This window comes from Pyrgilauda ruficollis, unplaced genomic scaffold, assembly GCF_017590135.1.
Source record: "Pyrgilauda ruficollis isolate IOZ18807 unplaced genomic scaffold, ASM1759013v1 scaffold15, whole genome shotgun sequence".
Lineage (NCBI taxonomy): Eukaryota > Metazoa > Chordata > Aves > Passeriformes > Passeridae > Pyrgilauda > Pyrgilauda ruficollis.
Genome location: NW_024513654.1, coordinates 492,581 through 517,000, shown reverse-complemented (window position 1 = coordinate 517,000; position 24,420 = coordinate 492,581). Strand labels below are relative to the sequence as shown.

The 24,420-nt window shown below is 52.5% G+C and overlaps 2 protein-coding genes across 19 annotated transcripts in view; both read left to right on the top strand.

Moving 5' to 3' along the window:
- The window catches only part of JAKMIP3 (Janus kinase and microtubule interacting protein 3), a 28,375-nt gene extending 16,052 nt beyond the window's left edge, over positions 1-12,323 (top strand). For 4 of the 18 annotated variants that reach the window (XM_041461277.1, XM_041461276.1, XM_041461267.1 and 1 more), the window contains 13 exons: positions 431-559; positions 1,927-2,055; positions 3,802-3,885; positions 4,521-4,583; positions 4,988-5,086; positions 5,568-5,666; positions 5,753-5,812; positions 7,355-7,420; positions 7,781-7,849; positions 7,923-8,000; positions 10,819-11,022; positions 11,343-11,408; positions 12,273-12,323. In XM_041461277.1, the coding sequence (XP_041317211.1) occupies positions 431-559; positions 1,927-2,055; positions 3,802-3,885; positions 4,521-4,583; positions 4,988-5,086; positions 5,568-5,666; positions 5,753-5,812; positions 7,355-7,420; positions 7,781-7,849; positions 7,923-8,000; positions 10,819-11,022; positions 11,343-11,408; positions 12,273-12,323 (1,197 nt within the window). Of the gene's footprint in view, positions 1-430; positions 560-1,926; positions 2,056-3,801; positions 3,886-4,520; positions 4,584-4,987; positions 5,087-5,567; positions 5,667-5,752; positions 5,813-7,354; positions 7,446-7,760; positions 7,850-7,922; positions 8,001-10,818; positions 11,023-11,342; positions 11,409-12,272 lie in introns of all 18 variants that reach the window. The other 14 variants (XM_041461279.1, XM_041461278.1, XM_041461272.1 and 11 more) reach the window with 10 other exon arrangements.
- Positions 12,324-23,803: 11,480 nt separating this feature from the next.
- The window catches only part of DPYSL4 (dihydropyrimidinase like 4), a 12,057-nt gene continuing 11,440 nt past the window's right edge, over positions 23,804-24,420 (top strand). The window contains exon 1 of the mRNA XM_041461248.1: positions 23,804-24,130. Coding sequence (XP_041317182.1) covers positions 23,804-24,130 — 327 coding nt within the window. The remainder of the gene's footprint in view (positions 24,131-24,420) is intronic.

The window sequence follows — 24,420 nt, the reverse complement described above, 5'->3', positions numbered from 1 at the left end:
GCAGTCTGTCCATGTGCAGGGCAGTCTGTCCAGGAGCAGGGCAGTGTGTCCATGTGCAGGGCAGTCTGTCCATGTGCAGGGCAGTGTGTCTGTGTGCAGGGCAGTCTGTCCAGGAGCAGGGCACTGTGTCCAGGTGCAGAGCAGTCTGTCCATGTGCAGGGCAGTCTGTCCATGTGCAGGGCAGTCTGTCCAGGTGCAGAGCAGTCTGTCCAGGTGCAGGGCAGTCTGTCTGTGTGCAGGGCAGTCTGTCCAGGAGCAGGGCAGTCTGTCCAGGTGCAGAGCAGTCTGTCCAGGAGCAGGGCAGTCTGTCCAGGTGCAGAGCAGTCTGTCCAGGTCCCAGGGCAGTCTGTCCGTGTGCAGGGCAGTCTGTCCAGGTGCAGGGCAGTCTGTCCAGCTGCCAGGGCCAGTCCCTGACCCTGCTCTCTGTCAGAAGCCGGTGGTGGAGACGTTCTATGGCTACGACGAGGAGGCTTCCCTGGAGTCTGATGGTTCCTCCATCTCCTACCAAACCGACCGGACCGACCAGACACCCTGCACGCCCGAGGACGACCTGGAAGAGGTACTCCTCAAAAACCCCTCTGCTTTGGATTACCCTGACTTTGGTGCTGGTTTTAATGAACTCCCTGCTCTGTTCCATCACTTCTATCTGTCATTGCTGCTCTCTCATATCTGTTCTGTCATTCTGTCACCTCAGACCACAAAATGAACACTTCTGTTAAATTTGGTACTGTGCATGGTGGTCAGTATCTCTAAATCTCAGGTCTTCAGTAACTCCACCACTTCCAGCCAAGCTGGAAATCTCATATCCTAAGAATATTGAATTTATGGCAGGTTTGCAGGTCTAAAAACTGAGAAATAGGACAGGCCTGAGGAGGTGTGTTCACTGTGAGCCTGGCTGCAGATTTTGGCAGGTGCAGTTTGGGCCAGCCGAGCTCAGCACCGAGCAGCAAGGTCTGTGTTGGAGGGGGAGAGGGAATGAATGCTCCCCTGAGGCTCTGGCTCCAGGGAAAGGCTGGTTCCTGGCTGGGCTCCCGAGGCTCTGAGAGCAGAAAAATGTAATACAAATCAAAGGGATTATTCCTTGGATTTGCCAGGGCTTCCCCACAAGTGCGCTCCCCAGTGTGTGTCAGATCACTGGCCCATTACACAGCTCTGGGTTAACAAGAATCTTGTAATAAACAAGAATTGCCCCTGATGATGTGCAGACTTTTCGTGGTGTGCTGACTGCTGAAAGGGAACCTGCAGAATTCCTCACTCCATCATGAAAGATTCCTGATGGTTACCAGGCTGCAGTGCAGGAAATCTGACTGTATTTGTGTATGCAAAGCCTGTTTATTTTCATTCCTCTATTGACATTCTTCCCCCTGTTCAGCCAGTGGGAAGTTGATGCATGCACCCAGCAATGTAATTCCATTTCATGTTGAGTGAAATATTCCGGTCAGCCTGACATGAAAGCATTCCATCCTGGATATTGTAAGGAGGGTGAAGAAGATGAAGGGCTCCTTTCATGTTGCTGTCACCACTTCTACAACTATTACCTCTGGATTCGTGTTTTAATAATTGAGTGGGGCTGTCAGGCTTGGTTTCCTTTCCAAATTGAAACCTTTTGTTGTTAAAGAAAGCTGCATTTTCACCTTTAATGTGATGATTTTCCCTGTTCCAGTAAGAAAGGGTGGTGCAGTCATTACTGTGCTATATGGAAGGTAAGCTTTTATCTTTCCAAGGCAGGGATTATCTTTTTATTTCTGTGTTGCATTTCCTGGAGGTAAGAGCGTGCAAGAGATGTGTAGGGGACGGAGGGGACGCAGCTTCAGGGCACTTAACCGAGATTTTTTGTACCATGCTTCCAAATTGCATTTCAAAAGTGACAATTCTGGCACTTTAGAGAGGAAGCACAGCCAGTCCCCTGTTGTTTCGTGCTTGCAGGGCATGGCCAAGGAGGAGACGGAGCTGCGGTTCCGGCAGCTGACGATGGAGTACCAGGCGCTGCAGCGCGCCTACGCCCTGCTGCAGGAGCAGGTCGGGGGCACCCTGGATGCAGAGCGAGAAGTCAAGGTCTGCAGGGCTTGCATGGCATGGAAAGGGGGCGTTGGGGCTGGCAGGGTGGCTGGGACCCCGTGGCCGGGCTCAGGTTGTTCTCCAGCTCTCCTGGAGCTCCGACTGCTGCCAGCCTTGGGAAGGGGCTGCTGAGAATCCACCACGGCTGCAGCTCGGGCTTTTCACCTCTGAGCTGCTCAAGGGAAATCCAGGGAGAAGTTTTTATGGGAAATCCTTGAAAGTAAGCTCTTTTGCTATAAAGAACTGGGACAGATAGCCTTAAATATATAATGCGTGGTCTTTAATTCCTTCTGGACTCTGAGAGATTACATGATTCCTCATAAAATGTTTAGAAGGCTTATAGCTGAGATTTTTCTGTTAATTAAATTGCAAAGTGCCCTGTGCTATTCTGCCTGTCTGCCTCAGAGTTCCTGTGGCAGCTGGCCTGAAGTGCTGCTTTTCTTAGGAGCTTGTTGTGTGTGCCCAGGAGTTACAGAGGAATTGTTCCCTGGCAGGGTGGGCAGCCCTGGCACAGGGTGCCCAGAGCAGCTGGGGCTGCCCCTGGATCCCTGGAGTGCCCAAGGCCAGGCTGGACACTGGGGCTGGAGCAGCTGGGACAGGGGAAGGTGTCCCTGCCATGGCAGGGGTGGCACTGGGTGGGATTTGGGGTCCTTTCCCACCCAAAGCATTCCCTGACGCCCTGAAGGGCTGGCAGGATGGGTCATGCCCAGCTGCAAGGGTGGGTGCAGTCAGGAAAGGGACAGATTCGCTGTTTAACAGGAGAAATGTGCCTGCAGAGCCCTGATTTGTTCCTACACCTGTTCTGTGAAGGGGTTATCCAGGAACACTGGGAGCGGGTCAAGGTCTAATGCTTGAAAATGACATTCCCAGCAGTGTTCCCACAATGAGCATCTCTGAAACATCAGGGATTGCACCTGGAAGGGAAATCCCAGCGAGCCAAGGCCCGCCCAGCTGTGACAGTGACTGGATTTTAGTCTTTTCATAGTGGGCCAAAGGAGGCACCAGAGTAGGTCATGTAAACAAAATCACTTTCAGTGTAAATAACGAGATAAAGAGCAGAGAAATGGCTGGAGGAAAGAAAACGTGCTATGAAAGTGTGTAACAAATACAACAACTGACAATAACTACATTTGTTCTCCAGAAAACATGTGTAGGAATGTGGTGCCTATTTAAATCAGCAGGAAGCTACAAATGCAGTAAAAACTGAGATGGGTATGAAATGGATATGGCACTAAATCATAGATAAGGGTCCAAGTCACAGATAAGGCACCAAAGGCACAAAGGTCAAGGAAATTTGCCAGTTTGCAAGGTGGGCTCTGCTCTGAGTGTTCAATATGTCCCAAATTTAAGGGAACCAGCTGTGCCCAGAATTGTGCCATAATAATTTTCATCAGTTTTCCTGGAGAAAGGGAGGTTCTGGCTGCAGCCTGCCAAGAGCAGCTGTGAGGGGCCAGCTCTGCTGTGCCATTTTGTTAATCTTGACTTAAATCTCAAAATCAGTAATCCTATCTCCCAGACTTGATTTGATTGCATTTGATTATTTGATATTCTGTGCTCAGCTGCAAATTTCTTCTGCCAAAGAAGTTTCAAAATCATTTGTTAAAAGTATTTGGTGGTTTAAATATTTTCTGTAACTGCGTTAGGTTTGGTCTTTTGGAGAAAGTTTGATTTTTTAAAAATGTATTTTTAAATTATTCTTTATAGATTTTTTGGGTTATTTCATTTTTCTCTCATATCCCACAGACACGTGAGCAGCTCCAAGCAGAAATACACCGGTCCCAGGCTCAGATAGAAGACCTGGAGAAGGCTCTGGCTGAGCAGGGACAGGTAATGCTGACTCCAGCCCTTCCCCACCTCTCTGCTGGGGGACCAGAAAGGTTCCCAGGCTGGTTACAGCTTGTGCATCACTTCTGCTGACAAAAAAAAAACCAAAAAAAACCCCAAAAAACAAACAAAAAAACCAACAAAACCCAAAACAACAACAGCAGTAAACAGAAAATGTTTTTGAGAACAATAAAATAGTCAATAATTCCAGCATTGCCTTCCCAGCTTACCCTCTTCTTGTTGTTCTTGCTGGGTTTATGGGTTTTATATTCCTCAGACTAAGAGATTAGCTTCCAGATAGTTTCGTTTGCCTGATCTGCAGAAATACGTAATTTGCATTTAGCAAAATGGAAATTTGATAGTAAACACATAGTTGGGCATATCCCTTTTAATGCAAACCACATTTTACCTGGAAGAGTTTTTTAATCACTGGAATGTTTTTATTCCATTTGTGTACTGCAGAGCTGTTAAAATCATATGGGCAAGTTTAGCTTAGGAAGTTATTTTAGGAAGTGATGGACTTACAGTTTGCCAGCCCTCATTGTTCTGTCCCTGTGCACGTGAGATTCAGTGAGATACCTGCTGCTGTGCTGGTAAATGCTGCAGCTTCACCTGCAGTGCTGTTCATTCCTCCCCAGGACATGAAGTGGATTGAGGAGAAGCAGGCGCTGTACAGGAGGAATCAGGAGCTGGTAGAAAAGGTACTCAGCGTTTCTATTTGCTTTATTCAAGTCACATTTGTGCTTGAGGGATGCAGAAGGGGCAGTATGGCAATCTGTGTGGCACTGCCCTGCTGGAAATCACTCATGTTCAGTACGAGATGCTCATAAAGCTGCTGGAGAAGCGTGGCTCTGCCATTGCCCGTGGCCCTGTGTGTGTGCTGTGCACAAGGACAGTGTCCTGGGGCCAGCCCTGTGTGCCCTGCCCGGGGTGTGTGTGCCCTGCCCAGGGTGTGTGTGTGTGCCCTGGGTGTGTGTGTGTGCCCTGTGTGCCCTGCCCGGGGTGTGTGTGCCCAGGGTGTGTGTGTGTGCCCTGCCCCGGCTGGGTGTGTGTGCCCTGCCCTGGGTGTGCCCTGGCCCAGGCCCCGTGCCCTGTTCCCTGGCAGATCAGGCAGATGGAGGCCGAGGAGGCACGCCTCAAGCACGACGTGCAGGACGCCAAGGACCAGAACGAGCTGCTGGAGTTCAGGATCCTGGAGCTGGAGGTGAGCCCGTGGGGCAGGCCTGCCTGCTGGGCACTGCGGGGTGGGGGCACTGCAGAGGGGCACTCTGCAGGGAGGGCCAGGGGCTCCGTGCAGAGGCTGCTGAAGGAGGAGAACCACAAACAGAATCACAGAATAATGAGGCTGGAAGAGACCTCTGAGATCATCGAGTCCAACCCATGCCCTAACACCTCAACTCAGAATCTAGACTACAGCACAAGTGCCATGTCCAGCCTTTTTTTGAACACATCCAGAGATGGTGAATCCACCACCTCTCTGGGAAGAGCATTCCAGTACTTTATTATTCTTTGGGTGAACAATTTTTTCCTCCAAAAACACCACAAACACCCGCAGTGTGGTTGACAGGCATTGTGGCAGGAGGGTGGGTGGGATGAGCTTTAAGGTCCCTTCCAAGCCAGAGCGCTCCATGATGCTGGGGTGTGACACACCCAGGGGTAACCAGGGATTGTTGTTGTCCTTCCAGGAGAGAGAGAGGCGGTCCCCGGCCATCACCTTCCACCACGGCCCCTTCACGGAGGGGAAGAGCCCTCTGCAGGTGTACTGCGAGGCTGAAGGTGTAACAGTAAGGGATGCTCCTTTCCTCTCCTCTCCCTGAGCAAAACCAGACGCCCTGTGCTGACTCCTGCTTCTCCGTTTCTCTCTTGTCAGGACATTGTAGTGGCAGAGCTGATGAAAAAGTTGGACATTTTAGGGGATAACGCCGTAAGTGTATGTTCCTTTAATAAATTGTGCATGCTTTGGGGAACACCTGTCCTCGTGTGCAGTGAGCAGAGCTGCCTGCTTTGGTGCTGCACAGCCTGTCCTGCCTCTGGTTTGGGCTAGAGCAAAGCATTTGCTGGCATTTCGAGGTTTTTCTGCCACCTGAAGAGTGAAGTGCAGGGGCTCGTGTCACCACATGGCTCCTGAGATCCCTGCTACTCAGAGTGATGTTGGTGTTTGGTGCTTTCTGGCCACTGGTCACACACAGATTCCTGATTTGCTTGCTCTGGATTTGCTTTGCTTTTGCATTTCAGCAGCTGTGTGCTTTGAGTGTGCCTAATAACCCATTAACCCTTGCTACTAACCAGGGTCTCAAACAAGAAGCCAAAAGAGCAGCATGAAAAGGAGAAGCAAATAACAAGAAACTTGCAAGTGCTTCTCCTTCAGCAGGTGGCAGTGAACAACTGCACTTATGCACATGGAAGGCACACATGTCCTGGGGGTCTTTTCCTGTGCTCTGCTCTGTCAGCAGAGCCCCAGCGCTGTGAGGGTCAAGGGGAGCAGAGCCCCTCTCCAGCCCGAGGTCTCACAGAGCCCTCAGCCCTCCTGGGGACCCCACCCCGGCACTGGGGCTGCAGAAGGGTCCCCACTGTTCTCACAGCTCTGCACCTGGGCTGCCCCAGCTCTCCCTGGGGACAGGCTGGGCACCAGCAAATACCATCCCCAGAACCATGGCACAACCTGGAAGTACCAGAACTATAAATACCTGAGGGTGCCCAGAGCAGCTGGGGCTGCCCCTGGATCCCTGGCAGTGCCCAAGGCCAGGCTGGAGCAGCCTGGGACAGTGGGAGGTGTCCCTGCCATGGCAGGGGTGGCACTGGAGGAGTTTTAAGGTCCCTTCCCACGGAGAGCATGGCAGGATTCCCTGACTCAATCCCTGCAGGGTAGCACTGCCATGTCCCAGAAGCTCTCCACAGTCCCCCTGCTCAGCACCTGCCCTGGCTCTGACTCAGGGTCCCACACAAGCCAGGCCCGGGCCCTTCTGCTGTACCTGTGGTCACACTGAAGCTTGGGATGAAATGCAAAACCCACTTCCATTGCTTTGGGTTTTTTTTGAGAAAGCAACAGGAGATGGATGGAATGGCCAACATCTCAACAAATGCTTCCCAAAATCATCACCTGGCTGCACAAAGTGAGGATGGTGCATGGGATGAGCACTGCACCTCTTCTCCCCATGGCCCTTTGTGCTGAGCTTGACCTTGTCCTGTGTAAATGTGTTTATTCCCTGTTGGGTACTAATAGACTCAGTGTCTCTTTTCTTGACAGTAAATATGAGAATTTTGGAAGAATTATGTATGGCAAGGATTGGTACTGAATAGTGACAATGCCTTTTACAATGATTTGGCATTACAATATTAATTTTCTCTGCCTCAGTTTATTGTTCCTCAGACATATTTAATTCCAGACATGTTTGAAACAGCGGTGGCCCAAGTAGTGGGTTAGTAACAAGACACAGGGATTTGTTGTAATTGTGCTCTGCTTTTGGTGCAGAACCTGACCAACGAGGAGCAGGTGGTCATCATCCAGGCCAGGACTGTCCTCACGCTGGCTGAGAAGGTAAGGAGGGAGCACAGGCTGAGGGGTGAGGCCAGGGCACCTCTCCTGCTCCTTGTGTTTGGGAGCACCAGCCCCTCTGCCGTGCCAGAGCTGCTGAGGGAGCTGCCAGCCCCACACAAGCCCACGGTGCTTCAGGAGGAATGGCACTGGCCTTTGTCCCAGCACAGCAGCCACCAGCAATGCAGCAGAAGTGCTTCACTTCATGAGACTGAGCTCAAAGCCACGGCAGAAGGGAAGGGCCAGGCTTTGAGACGTGGCTTTTCAGAGAAAACCACGGTGACTGGGTGAATTGTGCTCTGCTCTTTGAGCAGTACCTGCCTGCTGGGCTCGCAGGGCTCAGGCTCTGCTCTGTCCCCGCAGTGGCTCCAGCAGATCGAGGTGACCGAGTCTGCGCTGCAGCAGAAGATGCTGGACCTGGAGAACGAGAAGGTACCGGGGAGGGGCCAGCAGGGGACAGGGCTGGGGCCCTGCTGGGCACTGACAGCCCTTCCTTGCTCCCCAGGAGCTGTTCAGCAAGCAGAAGGGCTACCTGGACGATGAGCTGGACTTCAGGAAACAGTCCCTGGACCAGGCTCACAAGGTGAGGGCTGTCAGAGGTGGCTGACCAGGGCACCTGGGGGAGCTCCCTGCCCTGTGCTCTGGCCCTGTGCACACCCTGCCCTGGGCAGTGCTGCTGTGCAGTGCCCAGGGGCTGCATGGGGTCAGAGCACACCCTCTGCACCCTGAGCTCACCAGGACTGCCTCGTGAGCAGAGCTCTGGGGTCTGAGTGCCCCCCCAGGGACAGCACCTCAACCTTAACTTACTCAACACCAGTTTTAATTCAGCCAAAGCTTCAGTAAAGGACGGATAAGGAAATTAGGTTTTCAGTAATTTGTCTTACATTTAAAAAAAATATATTTTAGCCTGCACGTTTCTTCGGATTTTGGATTACACCCTCTGTAACCAGAGCAGCTGGAAGTATTCTGGGATGTGTACATTTGAAATTAAACTGCTTTTAAGTCAGGCTCATCATTAAGTGATCCTCAGGCATTTCACCCATCTTTTCAGTCATCAGCTGTCTTGTTTTTATCAATGAGAGAAAGGTTATACATATATCCACAAAAGGCATAAAGTTTCCTCTCAGTTTATCTCATTTTCCCAGTTCTACATAAACCTAGAGCACAGTTACACGTTCTGAGGAGCAGTGAGTGTTTCTGCCTCTGTTTCTGCCTCCTGTTGGCTACTTGTGTCTTGAACCATTTGGGGGAGCTTTTGCTCCATACATCTTCTGTCCTGTGGGTGAGTTCCAGGACTGATTTTGCCACATTCTGAGCTGTATCTGGAACCAAGGCACAGTGCAAACCTTGGAAAGCACACGAGCCCCCTCAGCTGTGGCCCCAGCCCTAAAACACCTTGCAGTGGAATTTCCCTGCCCATGGCAGGGGATGGAACAAGGTGGCCTTTAAGGGCCCAGTCTGGGACTCTGGTTCCATCATCTCCTGTCCTGAGCAGCAGTTTGTGCAGCCAAAGGCTGCATGTATCTGTGATGGGAAGCAGTGAGTGCAAGGAGCGTGCAGAGGGGGCTGAGGGTGATTTGCATTTTTCCTGTATTTTCTGCAGGCACCACACACGTGTCCCAGGCACAGCTTTGTTCCAGGGCACAAATGCACCCTGAGAGCAGCAAAGGAAGCTTTGTTCTGCCCGGGAATTCGAGTGGAAAAAGCTCTTTTGCTTTATAAAATTTGTTTCACTTCCATGTTTCCTTTGTGCCCCTGGAGATGAGAAGCAGCTAATCATGATCCCCCTGAAGCAGAGCCAACAGGATTAGCAGCAAAGCCTCGGCCTGGCTGCTGCAGGGTCCTGCTCCAGGCAGCACTGGCTGACCCTGCTGCTGCTCTGGGGGCCAGGAGGGTCCCCCTGCCCCTCTCCTGCCCAGGTCAGTGTCTCCAGACAGGGCTGGGGTTGTGTCTGTGAGGCTGGGGCCCAGCAGAAATCCAGGAGTCAGACAGCAGCATTCGCTGGGATGAGCTTAGCAAGCTGGTGGTGTTGTTTTAAAAGGGAAAGCAGAATCTTCTCCTGAGATCTGATGTGTTCTTCATGGAGATGCCTGGTTTTCAGCAGGTATCACCAGTTATTAACCAGTTATTAGCCAGTTGTCACCAGCTGTCACCAGTTATCAGCAGTTACCAGCAGTGCCACAGCCCCTGCCATGGTGGCACTGCTCTGCTGGGAGCATTCTGCTCCCCTGCTCTGCTGAGACCCAGTCAGACCCCAGCAGCAGCTCAGCTGGAAAACGTGGATTTGGGCTGAGCTGAATGATCACCACAGAGCCAGCAGGGACTGAAAGGCCCTGTGGATGTGGCACTCGGTTGCCTTGGCAGTGCTGGGGGACATTGCCCTGGGGGACTTTGAGGACTTTTCCAGCCTCAGCAATTCCGTGATTCTGCTGCAGTGGGGTTCTCCTGAGGCCCTGGAGAGCTCTGCAAGGTGCCACCAGCTCTGGAGGGGCTGTGCAGAGGTGCCACCAGCTGCTGCCTTTTCTCCTGCTCCGGATCAAACGTCTTGAAATAGATTTCAGCTCGCTGTTGGCTTGCCTGGGGGCACAGCCTTTATCCTGGATTCCAGGGCAGGGGACCCTGTCTGCCAGCACCAGGAGGGTGCCAGGGATGCTCTGAGACCTCAGGGAAGGGTGGCCAGTCCTTCTCCTGCACTTCTCCATCCCAGTGGATGCAGAGGGTCCATCTGTCTGCCTGGACAGGATCTCAGCAGGAGCAGAGCCCAGCTACAGGACAGGGTCGTTTCCTTGGGCACAAACCCTCTTGGAGCTCCCAGAGGAGGTGCTGGGAATATCTTCCCACGTGGCATTTTCCCCTGCTTGGTACACAATGCTGCACACACACGGCAGGGAGTTGTTCCTTCTGGCAGGAGCATGGACTGGTGCTGCTGTGTCCTCTGCTGGGTAGCAGGAGAGCTGGGGAAGGGCAACGAGGGGCTGAAAAAATACATGTAAAAAATAACTGTAACGCACAAAATTAGTCTTTTATGAACCTCTTTCCTTCTTCCTTTTCCTGTTTACATTTTCCCTTCTCCCTTTTCCTTCTCCCTTTCCCCCTTCTTTCCTTTTTTCCTTCTCCTCCTCTCCCCACGGCCATCTCCCATGCCCAGCAAGGAGAAGCTGGCTCCCACATGTTTGTGGGGCTGTCCCAGCCCCAGAGCTGCTCGGAGCCCCGTGGGATGGAGGCAGCCTGGGGTGTTTTCCCTCTGGATGGAGTTTTCCGTGCTGTCCTCGCGGCAGGCTCAGCACGCAGCCCCTGCTCCGCTCCCGTTGCCTTTCAGGGTCGGATGCTCCGCTCCTCACAAACTCCTCACCCAACCAGGGACAAGGTCCAGCTGACAGCTTTATATTGTTTTTGATTAGCAAATTCTGGAATTAGAAGCCATGCTCTATGATGCCCTGCAGCAAGAAGCTGGAGCCAAAATTTCCGAACTTCTTTCAGAAGAGGAGAAGGAGAAGCTGAAGAGCGCCGTGGAGCAGTGGAAGCGGCAGGTGATGAGCGAGCTCCGGGAGAGGGACGCCCAAATCCTGCGGGAAAGGATGGAGCTCATCCAGCACGCCCAGCAGGTGGGTGTGGGGCAGCCCGGGGCCGGGCAGGAGGGAGGGATGGCCCTGGGAGCACCGGCCTCCCCTGGAGCTGTCCCGAGCTGGCCAGGCCTGGCACAGGCGTTGCTTGGCCTTGGATGCCCCCGCGCACAGGGCAGCGTGCTGTTCCTGCCTTTGTCACACACGGTGACAATCACAGAGCACTCACCCACAGCCTAACGCCCAATTTGGTTTTGGTAGAAGCACAGCACATCCAATCTGTATCCCCCAAACTAATGCATCTTCCGGGTACATCTGTATTTGGTTGGTTAATAAATATTTTTTTATTTGAAATCTGACAGAGAATTAAAGAGCTAGAAGAAAGAATTGAAGGCCAAAAAAGACAAATAAAAGAGTTAGAGGAAAAGGTAAGGTCATGCAGATGAACAGCTGCTGTGTGTGCACATGACCATTCTCCATTTCACCTGGGCCAAGGAAACCACCTTAGAGAGAGCTCGTGTGTGTAGTGCAGTGAGGAAGGGGGACAGCTCCAGGAAAACAACTTGCATTTGCACCAGCCCCTCTGAGGAGGGGAGATGAACTGGTTGAATTGAGTCCTTCCTCCCTGCTACCCTTCAGGGCAGCCTGAACTGGGCAGGGACACGGGGCCATGCCCTGGAAGGGCTAGAGCGAGGGCTGAGCAGCAGAGCTCAGGGGAAGGGGTGTTGCTCCCTGTTCCCTCCCATCCCGTGCCAGCCCCTGGCCGTGCAGTGCATGGAGCAGCCTTTCCCAGCAGGAACGGGGCTTCGCTCTCCTCCCTCGCCTGCAGCCACAGTTCATGTCACAGAGTGTTCTGCAGGCAGCCCAAACTGCTGTGTTTTACCCCAGAACGGCCTCAGCCGAGCCCTGCCCTGTCCGTGGCATGGCCGTGCTCAGGTACAGCTGGGCCAGCAGCTGAGACTGAGCCCAGGCTCAGCAGGGCCGGGCTCGGGGTGCTGTGGGGGGTCAGAAGAGCTCAGCTGATGTTCCCCATCGCCCCCGAGCCGTGGCTGGGGCTGGCTGGGCTCAGAGGGGCAGGGGCCACTGTCACCAGCCCAAGGGACACGGGAGCTCTTGTGAGCCAAGCTCAGCCCCGAGCACTTGGACTTTACTTCACACTCCATATTTCTTCTCACCTGAGAGTTTTGTTGTGCTCTGTCTGTAACCACAGCTTATTTCTCAGTTAAACACACTGTAAACTCTTAATCTCTTTCTTCTCTTCCATTTTTTCCTCTCTTCTCTCCCCTTTTCAGTTTTTATTTTTGTTTTTATTTTTCTCTTTAGCTTTCATTCTTTGGTCATAGTCCTTCAGGCCACATGCACAAGGTAAGCCCTCGGGTCTCCTCTGCTCTCTCCTCTTCTCCTCCTGGAGCATCTCTATTTTCCCATAGAGAAAAGTGCCTTCCTTTTGCTGTGTCAGCAGGATTGAAGGGTCTCTTGGGCATGCCAGAGGGCCCAAGAATGGAAATCTTCAAATCCTTTAAAAAAAAAAAACGTGAAACCTGGACACCAGCAGGCAAAAACTTGTCAAACAGAACTTCCTTCTTTAGAGGGAAGGATAAGGAAAAATTAAGCAGGCTTAAAAGCAAGGAAACCTCTGGCAAGCCAGGGAGAACCCTCAGTCTGGGGTGACTCCTCTGACTGCAGCAGGGGCAGCTCCAGCTGATCTGTGCTGGAAGCCCATGGAAACCCTCAGCCCCTCTCCTGCCCAGCCAGAGAGCCTGTCCTGTCCCAGGACAGAGCCAGGTGGGTTTGGGGCAACGTGGCATTTATTGGGGTGTGTTCCTCCAGGCCCCAGGGACCCCCTGAATCCCCTTTTTCCCGTGTAAATAGGGGATAAATTGTCCTATTTGTGTGCTGCCAGAAATGACCACAGCAGGGATGGCATGGAGGGAAACACTCCCCACTAACAACAGAAATGGAATATATAACAGATCCTGTTTTATCACTTGTGCAATTCAGCAGAGAGTTATAAACAGGACCTCACAGAAGTTTTGTGAATGTTATTTTTGCCCAGATGGGCTTTTCTTTGATTCCTGTTTTCCTCTCCTGTTCCAGCGCCCTGAGGCCACTGCAGCTGCTCCTGCTGTTCTTCCCAGAGGGACAGCCCTGCTTCCCGAGACCCACACAGAGACTTTGCCCCTTGCACCCCCAGACCTGCCTCGTTCTCTGCTGCTGGCCACGGGAGGTGCAGTCTGTGGGACTTCCAGCGAGGCTGAGCCGGGCTGTGGGGGAGTCCCTGCACCCCCGAAACGCCCCAGGAGCCTTTGGAGAGGACAGAACTGAGCCTACAAAGAAAGCCAAAAACTCTGCTCCTGCCTCTCCTGCAGCCCCAGGCTGCTCTGAGTGCCAGCCCTGCTGGGCAGGCCCGGGCTCTGACAGCAGCCCATCACTGATTCAGATACACTGAATTTATTCCGCTTCCCTGCTAAGCAGGTGGCAAATTGCTTCTGTGTAGAAGTGCCCGTGTCCTGTTTGTATGCCACACGTTCATGTTGGTTCCACAGTTCTTCAAAAATCTGTCCTGAAAGAAGGTTTTAGGAAGCGTTCCAGAGGAGTGGCTCCTGAAAAGGTGGATGTGAGTGAAAATGAAGTGGTTTGTTCCAAGGTATTTCTCCGTTGCGCAGGGCATGTCCCATGCTTTGTTGAATATTCTACAAGCCCAGTTTTAGGAAAAACCGTAAAGCTACGTTCAGGAAACCAAGCTGTAATCTTTTTTTTGTTTTTTTGACTTGTCAGTAAACCATGACGAGAAAAATTATGCAATAATTTATAATTGGCTGTCCCTGAACAATGACAAAAGGCTTAACACTGTCCCAGCAAAAAGTTCAACCTGGAAAAGAGTGAACTAAACCAGATTATCCCTGATCCACATGCACTGGGCTGGGAGAGGGAACAGAAGATGTTGTCACCTGGAAGATGTCCTCACCTTGGGGAAAGGGAGCACAAGTCCCCCAGAGCCCGAGCCCGGGAGGCTGGCACAGGAACCAGGACGGAAAAAGAATTCTCCAGAAAAACAGGTGAAGAGGGGAAAATCCAGAAGAAATTCCAGAGTGTGACTGACCACGCTGGATCCACAGCCAAGCACAGAAATGCAGGGCTGTAGGGCAAGGCCAGGGATGAGGAACAAAGCCAGGACCAAGGCCAGGGATGAGGACCAAGGCCAGGGATGAAGGACAAAGCCAGGACCAAGGCCGGGGATGAAGGACAAAGCCAGGACCAAGGGCAGGGATGAGGACCAAGGCCAGGGATGAAGGACAAAGCCAGGACCCAGGCCAGGGATGAAGGACCAAGGCCAGGACCAAGGCCAGGGATGAAGGACAAAGCCAGGACCAAGGCCAGGGATGAGGAACAAAGCCAGGATCAAGGCCAGGAGCGAGGTCCTGCTGGCAGCCAGGGTCCCATGGTGCCCATTCCCTGGGAGCATGGGCAGGAAGGGATCAGAGCTCTGGGCAGGTAAGATGGGCTGACCAGCTGGAAACCCCTTTATCCTGGGATTCTGTGGAGCTCCCTCCCCTGCTGGTCTCTCTCACTTGGGTTAAAATACTTCAGGTGGTAACAGAGGAAGTACTGAATTTGGTATTGAAATTACCTTTATGTAAACATTATTTAATTATTGCTAATAATTTAGTTACATTTCAGTGTGATATAGTAACAAATACTGGGTTTATGTTTTAGATCAGTGGTCACTCTTAATGCAAAATTATTGGGAGGTAATTAAATGCACTGTCAGATTTGTATGGGTAGCACGCAGTCATGCTGCTTTTAAAAAAATATGTTTTAAATGCAGGAAATTAAAATACTTTTCATTTTGCATATTAGAGATAAATACTAATCGGAAAAGTATTTTAATTCACAATTTCCCTCATTTTTTTTCAAATTTGTGCTGATAAGGAGTTACTTGGCAGATGAACATGATGGGGAGCGCAGCCTTATAGAAGTGTTATTTACATGCCAAATGTATGTATTAATTAGGCATCAAACTGTAATTCCACTACGAGAAGAAGCTCTCCTGTGGGCCAGAGTGGGGGTGGTGGGCACCCAGGGGTGCCCACAGCAGAGACCCCACCAATGGGCACCCCAGTGCAGGGTGCTGCAGCCAGGGGAAACTGGGAGCTGTGTGTCCTGGAGGAGAGAATTCTGCTTTACAGGCCATTTGATTGTCCCAGGCAGGTTTGGGGTGGTATTTCAGTTATTTTTTAGTGTCTCATTAACTTTGAACACTGGAGGCTCGCAGTGGTGGGTAGCACTTGCCTGTGTCCAAATAAATAAGCTGTCAGTTACCTAAGAGAAATTTTTATTAGAAATTAACTCTTACATTTATAGAAAAGGGTTTAATGTCCATATTTTTTGCCCTGATTATCTTAATTTAATTAAAATCCCCAGCATTTATTATAGCTCCTTTTGATATCTGTTCATTCAAAGGAAACAACATGTGGAACTTGCTGGAACAAATAATATTAAATTATTGCTTTCAATTTTCCAGTGATAGAAGGATAGAGAAAACACCACGGCAGAGGGTGGAGCTACATGATCTCTGCAGTCCCTTGCTACCCAGGCCAGTCTGTATTCAGATTCTGAAAGCAGCCTGCTGTGTTTAGCTGGTGTCTGCAGAGCTGAACGTGCCCTGGGGTGGTGGGGTTGTGCCTCTTCCCCAAAATGCCAGCCGTGGCCACCAGCAGCAAGCCAGTTTTGGGTTCATGGTGGACCCACCTGTTTTCAGACCCTCCCCTAACCCCTGCATTTCTTACAGCAATATCAATTCTCGTTAGAAATGGCCCTTAATATTTCTAATTACGAACACATAATGTATTTCCTACTGTAGGCAGCAATCAGAAATACCAGTTTCAGGAGTTCAGAGCTTGATGGTTTTATTTAACCACGGATAGCAGGTGTGGTGGGATGGGGATATTTCCCCAGGGGAACCTCCTTCACCCCCAGAGCAGGATCTGTCCCTGTGAGCCTCTCAGTTTTGTAGATAATTCCTTTCCTTTGAATGACTTTGCACACGATCAATTGAACAGCAGCAAATTGTTCTGTGTTCCTGGCGTACCCCACTGTCAGCAGAGGTGGGTTTGGGGTTTTTCCTCCCTTTCAGAAAGGATGCACAGCGGGGTGAGGAGCGGCTGGAGCTGGCAGCCCTGTGTGTGTGCTCAGGCCCTCTGGAAAGGACTTCCTTCACAGGGCCACTAATGAGCTCAGCCTCAGAATGCTAATTGGCGAGTCTGCTGTGCAGGGTGACCCCAGACATCCTTGTTTGAAGTGGGGGTTGTGCCTCTTCCCCAAAATGCCAGCCGTGGCCACCAGCAGCAAGCCAGTTTTGGGTTCATGGTGGACCCACCTGTTTTCAGACCCTCCCCTAACCCCTGCATTTCTTACAGCAATATCAATTCTCGTTAGAAATGGCCCTTAATATTTCTAATTACGAACACATAATGTATTTCCTACTGTAGGCAGCAATCAGAAATACCAGTTTCAGGAGTTCAGAGCTTGATGGTTTTATTTAACCACGGATAGCAGGTATGGTGGGATGGGGAACCTCCTTCACCCCCAGAGCAGGATCTGTCCCTGTGAGCCTCTCAGTTTTGTAGATAATTCCTTTCCTTTGAATGACTTTGCACACGATCAATTGAACAGCAGCAAATTGTTCTGTGTTCCTGGCGTACCCCACTGTCAGCAGAGGTGGGTTTGGGGTTTTTCCTCCCTTTCAGAAAGGATGCACAGCGGGGTGAGGAGCGGCTGGAGCTGGCAGCCCTGTGTGTGTGCTCAGGCCCTCTGGAAAGGACTTCCTTCACAGGGCCACTAATGAGCTCAGCCTCAGAATGCTAATTGGCGAGTCTGCTGTGCAGGGTGACCCCAGACATCCTTGTTTGAAGTGGAGTGTGGGGAAATTCAGGCAGTCAAGGAGACTCCCATTGAGCAAAGGCGTTCCTGGGAAGGCACGGAGGCATTGACTCAAAAGCTTTAATTCCGTTTACTGTGCTGTAAATCTTGTGGGTTTCTCTCTCTCGGTGGAGAGCAGGATTGGCTCGGCAATGAAGGAGAGATTTCCAGTGTGTTAATAACTGTCAATTTGTATAAGAGCAGGCGGTGTCTCCTTGCACGGCGTTTCTGCTCCGCTGTCTCAGGGGCTGCTGCAGACTGAAATGCACAGAAATGACAATGTCAGTCTGAATTTGTGGCTGAGGCGGGGGAGATGGAGGCCCCGGGGCAGGAGTGCGTGGCTGGTGCTGGAGGAGGCTCCAGCCAGGTCTGGGCATGGCTGGGAGCTCATGCAGCTCCCCACTGCTCATGCCAGACATCTCTGCTGTGCAGAGGCTGCTCCTCCATGGCTCTGCCAAATCCCACAGGGAAACACTTCAACAAGGCCAGCTGGGATTTTCCTTCTAACCAAAACATCTGGTTAATTACAGCACAGCTTTTGGTTGTGCTTCCTGGGCAGGTTCCGTGGGCAGCCTTTCATTTACCCTCTCTTCAGCTAAAACCTCCCACTCCTGTGTTGCTGTAGGGGTATCACACACAGCACAGGATCCCAGAATGGTTTGGGCTGGGAGGGCCTTGCAAGGTCATCCCTGCCGCCGGCAGGACACCTCCCACTACCCCCGGCTGCTCCAAGCCCCATCCAGCTTTCCCTTCAGCCATTTACATGGGTGTTCCTCTTTCTGTGGGAAGTAGAGAAGAGCTTTTTTGGAGTGTGATTTTGTGCAGCAGCAGCAATTTGGTGTCCTGTGTGCTTCCCCCTCAAAACCCCGGTGCCTTCCATCATCAGCTTGTGCTCAGAAAGAAAGCTCCACCTAACTGTACAGACTGGCAGGGTAAAAGCCTGCTCCACCAAGCTGGTTTTAAAGGTAATCATTCATTTCACCTTTCATTCCCCAAATGGGAATGAATGAAGCTGGGCAGAGCAGCTTAAATACCCATCACAGCTGAAGGGTTCTCCCCCTTAACTTGAGTCTTGCTGAGCTCTTGCAAATAATAAGGCTGATCCCAATGAGCTGTCCCTGAACTGATCCCAGTGAGCTGTCCCTGAACTGATCCCAATGAACTGTTCCTGAGCTGTCCCTGCTGAGCTGATCCCAGTGAACTGTCCCTGAACTGTCCCTGCTGAACTGATCCCACTGAGCTATCCCTGAGCTGATCCCAGTAAACTGTCCCTGAACTGTCCCTGAACTGTCCTTGAGCTCTCCCTGAACTGTCCCTGCTGAACTGAAAACCCAATGTGGAAAGAAAATGCTGTGGGTTTCTATGCACATATTTATATATGTGCATGTGTGTGTGTGTAAAATGAGCAGTACCAAGATTTTATCACAGGTAAATAGTTTGTAATGGAAGGAAACAGCTTTTTAAACCCCTGCTGTTACGCCTCGAGGGAGCAGCCCTGTTTTCTGCTGTAGCAGAAGCAGTTTGCAGCAGGTCTGTGTCAGAATCCCCCCGTGTCCGTGGGGCAGAGCCTGACTGTGGGGCCAGAGCTGCCGGGTTCCACTCCCAGCACAGGAGGTGATGCCAGTGCCAGGGCCCAGCCCTGCCTGCCTTGGGTGTCTCCTGGCATGAGAGTGTGCAGGAGGTGAGCAGGAGTGGCTGCAATCAGCCGTGCTGGCAGAGCAGGGCTGGCACTGACGGGCACCGGCTGCGGTGATGCCCAGCATCCCCAGCCCAGCTCCAGCCTCCCCAGGGCTCCTGGGGCTGCTGGAAACCTTCAGGGGGCCGGGAACGGCGTTTCACATTCCAGTCTGTGAATATTGATGAGGTGAAGTGCTTTTATGCTCTGGGTAGTTCCTCTGCTCAGCGTACACTCGCAGCGTTTGTCAGCAGAAATGGATATGGTCGGGAACGCTCCTTCCTTGCTAAATTGGACTGGAAGACCCCAGAATTTTCCAAGTCAGTATAGGCAGGAACAAAATACACCATGGACATGTTCACTGGGATGTCCTATGAAACAGTCCTCTTAATTATTAAATTGAAAATGAGGAATTAAGTAAGAAATTAAGTGGACAGTGAGGGGCTGCTGGTTGCTGGAATTCTCAGGGCTGGTAGCCCATCCTTCAGCCACAAAAACCATGGGACTGTGGCCTGAAATGCAATCAAGAAACTGAATTTTTGCAGAGACTCTGTAGTGAATTGCCTGAGTGTGTTCACCCCCTCACCCTGCTCAAAAAGGCAGGTGTTAAAAAATAGCATCTTAAAAAAGAAGGTGCACTTTGTCAAAGCTGGGGGTGCAGCTGAGATTTGTGTAAGTCCATTTGTGTAATCCATTAACTGTTATTACCCTGATCTTTGGCTGCTTCACTGCAGCCAGCAGTTTCCTTTTTCTCATCAGGAAAATGGTGAAAAGTAAAAAGGGACCCAGGGACCTGTCCTGTCCTCTTCCCTGACATCAAATGTTCCCCTTTCTGTGGAGCCTATTGGAACTAAATGGCCACTGTTTTTAGATGGTTAAATAACTCCCCTCTGTATTTTATTCTGCTCATGATTTCTCATCTTCCTGTTCTCTGGGCCCAACTCCCTGCCCTGCAGTATGTCCCAGTGGGTTATTTGCATTTGTATCCATGTGCACAGGGGGGGTTGAATATGCCATAAATGCCCTCTGTGAATCCAGTGAGAGAGGAAGGGGAGAAGGCAAGGAAGCCAACTCTAGCCCATTGTTCTTTACATGGACATGAAATTCCACCTGTTTGTTCTCAACGCGGGGCATGAGTGGGAAGGTGAGAGATTCTGCATTGCCACCTCCTGGGGGCTGGTGGGGTCCCAGGTGAGGATGGGGTCCAGCCCCCGAGGCCACAGCCCCGAGGTGTTTGTGCAAGGGCTCTCTGATCCACTCCTTCCCATTGCAGGGATCCCAGAGGGATTCATGATTTACTGTCCCACTGGAAGGCAGCAGCGGGGTCCCAGGCTGGATTCCAGGCTGGATTCAGGTTTAGCAGTGATGAAGAACCTCAGGCTCATCCAGGCAGACTCTTCTTTGGGAGAGAGGGCTGAGCTGCCTTAGAGACACCTCCAGCATCGCTTCACCTGCTTGGTAGCTCTGCTTAAGGGGCTCAGTGAGGCATTACCTTGGCCAGTCCAGTGCTGCCTGGTGGTTCTGGTGCCTTTTCCTTACTCCCCAAACATGTCCCAGCTTTTCCCAGCAGCCCAGGATGCTGTCAGGTGCCTCCCCCAGCCATATGGTCCCTTGTGATATATATATATATATATATATAAATAAACATATGTATATATAAATAAGCATATAAATATATATGCATAGATAAAGATGAATGTGTAAATATGTATCTCCTTCCATTGCAGCCTTGGTAGGAGGCTGTGCTGATGAAGGTGATCATTCTTCTTCAGGAGCTGTCGTGACAGGACAAGGAGTAATGAGTTCAAATCAGGGGAAATTTAGCTTAAATCTATGGAAAAAAAATTCTGGGGTTTTGTGATTCCTTTCTCACATGAAATTTGATCCCTGATCTTCGAGGAGCTGCATTCCTGCCTTGTTCTTTTCAGCAAAGCCGCTGTTTTCCACAAGCCAGGAGTGCCCAGAGGCACGAGCATCAGCGCTCCGTCCGTTACCATTTTTCAAGGGCTGCTGTCCCAGTTTTACAGCTCTCTGGAACAATTCCGTGTCTTCGGCGGGAGGCGGCGGGGTGAGGGAGGGGTGACCGTGCCGTGTGCGAGGCCCGCCGGAGCCCCGGCACGGCGGGGGCAGCCGCGCCCCGCGGAGCGCCCGGCACCGGGAGCGCCGGGAGCGCCGGGAGCGACGGCCCGGGCGCTGACGGGCGGCGAGCGGAGCAGAGCAAAGGAAAAGCAGAGCAAAGGAAAAGCAAAGCAAAACAAAGCAAAGCAAAGCGGCGTCTGGAAAACCCCGTGTCAGCCGCTCCCGCTTCCTCTTCTGCCGTCTCGGTCTCTTTTCAGAATTGCTTCTGAAGTCCTTGGGGTGCTGTTGTCACCTGTGAGCAGCATCCCCTGTCTCCAGGCTCGGGGGGACAGAGGAGCCGCCTGACCTGCAGGACTTGCTCTGTGCAAGGTGTCCCTGCCCGCGGCGGGGCTCGGGATGAGAGGAGCCCAGTGCAGCCAGGGATTCTCTGCCCTGCCGGCCGGGCTGGGAAGGGTTAACCCTTTCCCCGCACAGTGGCTGCGCCAGGGAGGGAATTCAGCTGCTGCTGGGGCCTGGGGAGAAGAGACATGGAACAGGGGATGGAGAAGGGACAGGGAATGGGGGATTCTCTCCGTTCTAGCCATTGGCCGGGCCGTTCTCTTCCCAGGTGTGCTCCCCAGGCATTCCCCGTCCGGCTGGCGCTCCTCCCGTGCCTGGGTGGGAGATGGGAGCAGGGACACGGGGCCAAGGAGGGGGCACGGAAAGGGCCAGGGCAGCTGCAGCAGCCCCCTCCCACCTACGGGCACCACGTCCTTCGTGCCGCCTCTCCTCCCCCGGGGAGGTGGAATTTGGCTCCGCGGTTATTAACTTGTCCTCTCAGAGTTTGTCACATGAGGCAAATTTTAAATTCATCATTCCTCACGATCATCACCATATTCTGAGTGTTACCCAAAGCTGTTAGGGGAGTACTGCTTAAGGAAAATTAATTGTTTGATCTGTGGCACAGTCTGGAGAAAACAGTACATTTAATATTTAATAAATTATCTCTTTTTTTTCAGGGAAAAAACAGTAACTGGCTAAGCCTACTCCAAGTTAGACTTAACTGAGAGCTGCTTAACAACCCAGCACAACCTATGGAATAGAAATGTTGTAGATTGTGGGATTGAAAACCCCATATGGAGGAGAGGAGCACAGCTGTAGTTAAACCTTGTGTTTATTTTATTCTGTAGGTACCTGCACCGCTGGAGTTTCTAAAGCTATGAAGAAAACCCTTGATACTGAAATTCTTCAGGCTCTTCCTGCTCTTGTACATCAACCATGTTTTAACCCAGCACAGGGAGCTCAGCTGCAGAAACAGAAGAAAGGGAGTTGGTCAGAGAAGCGTGGTGTTTGAACCAAAGGGATGCGATGTTTTAAGGCCAAGGTTGTGGATTTTGGTATCAGCATATGATTCTATCATGGAATTGATTTAACAAGCTCCGATTCTACCAGATACCAATACCAGTGCTGGGATTCTGGAATGAGCTGCGTTTTTGCTTCTGCATTTCACACCTAAAACGAGTTCATTTTGAGTTCTACTGAAATACTTCTTGTCTTAAAATACTGTATTCACTGGAAGCCCTGCAGGTGGTGGTTGAGGTGACAAAGGGCACGTTAGGAGTTGGCTTGAGTCCATCTCGTGGCTCTTCATTCAGGATGTGCTCTTGCCCAGTGTGTCCGTGTGTGTCAAATACCGGTTCTGTTTTCCGATTAACTTCCTTGATCCTGGGTGTTTTAAGTACAAATCCAATTGTACAGGACAGGTGTGTGTGTAAATAAGGGATTGTGCTTATCTGTATGTCACTATAAATATGTATGAAATTTTGTACATAGGAAAGAGAAAATGGCTCAAAGAATGTTTCCAGAACTGTTTCCTCCGTTTAAATGCACAGACAGGAGATGGCCATCCATGTGCTCCCTCTCTCCGGGAAGGATCCCGCTGGTTCTGCTCGCTGCCCGCATCCCGCCGGCTCTGGGAGGAGTTTGTGGTGGCCCGGGCCGGGCTGGGCTCTGTGTGAGGAGTTTTTTGGTAGCCCGGGGCCGGGCTGAGCCGTGTCGGGTCTCGGCTGCTCCCTCCTCGCTCTGGCCCCTGTGCATCTCTCACAAACACCGTCTCCGAGCCCCGGGACCGCGGTGGGGCAGTGGCCCGGCCTGGGGCGCTCCCGCAGCCCCTCCGTGCCCGGTGCGGGGCAGCAGCCGGAGCAGGGGGTGCCCCGGGCCGCCCCCGCCCCAAACCCGCCGCCGTGCGTGCGCCAGGCGTGGACTGCTTGCTCCAGCTGCTGGAGGATGTGGCTGTTATTCCCAGTATTCTGCTCTGTATCTGTAGCCTTCAGTGATTCCTTGAGTGCCTTACATGGCTTGTGGACAGAATTCCTGACCAGGAGGAGAAAATGCCCCTGGACCGACGCCGGCTCCTTCGCACCCCTGTGCCCCGAGCTCCTCGCCGGCAGCGTGCACAGGAAGAGATTTAGCTTCGACTCAGGAAATCGCCGTGTGAATATGTGTATTAAACCCTGTATGATGAGCTGTACAGTTTATTAAAAGGGACTATTGTAAACTTATGCAAAATGTAACACAGAGAAGATTGAGGTTTTTGGTCCACTGGCTGGCGTGCCGTGACCCGTGTCCTCTAATTTTACTCCAGAATCATATCCAAAATACAGAACGCTGGGTTCAGTGCTGTGACAGCAACCGACAGCCCGAAAACAGGGGCTGGAGCGATCGACTAGAGAATTTTACAGATATTTTTGTATTGTGATTCCTATGATATATATCGAGAGACTTTCTATTCCTTTGTAAAATACATAAATTATTGTCAACTTTTAATTAAAAAGATCTGTTTTAAACCTTCAAATTAGACGAACTGGTTTGGGGTTGAGGGGATGGGGAAGCTGGGCCGTGACACCGGCCACGCTGGGGGACCGGGAGATGCCCGGAGGGCTCGGGCGGGGGGCGTTCACCCGGTCCCGGCGGCAGCCAACCCCGCGCTGTCTCTGCCATCGCAGTCGCCGGAGATGTCACCTCGCGGTCGTACGTGGGGACGGGCACGGGTGGATGGGCACCGGGAGGGGCGGGGGGTCCTTGGGCGGCTCTTAACGCGGCGCTGGGCTCTCCTGCCCAGGGCGAGCGGCTGCGGGAGCGCAGCGGCAGCGGGGCAGCGCCGGGCCCATGTCGGGGCGGCAGGAGGAGCCTCTGCCCGCCTGCTTTGCGGGGCTGGGTGCGGGCAGCCCGCGGCCGCGGCAGAAGCGCGGCGGGATGTTCTGCAGCGTGGAGGATGCCTTCGACAACAAGACGCTGAACTTCGCCTCGCTCGCTGCCTCCGGAACAGCAACACCCGTCGGGGGGCACCGCCGCGACACCCACCCGGGACCGAGCCCCGACGCGGGACCGAGCCCCGGCCCCGACTCCGGTTCCGACCCCGGCCCCAGCCCCGGCCCCGCCGCGGCCGCGCTGCCCCCGAGAGCTCCGGCTGCGCTGCCCGACGGCTGCCTGCAGGTAACGGGACTGCTCCGGGACACGGGCCGGGGGCGCCTCGGAGAGCCGGCCTGGCCGAGACCGCGCCGGGAGGGCGAGCGGGGACCCGTCCGGCTGTCCCCCTGCCGTCCTGTCCCATCCCGTCGTGTCCCATCCCGTCCCGCGGAGCTGGTCCATCCCTGCGGGGCGGGTTTGAGCGGGGCACGGTGCGAGGGCGCCGAGCGGCCGCCTTTCTCTCGTGGGACACGGCTGTGAGCGCCCCGCCGCCCCCGGCCCGCCCGGCCCCGCGCGGCCCCGCCGGACCGTCTCTG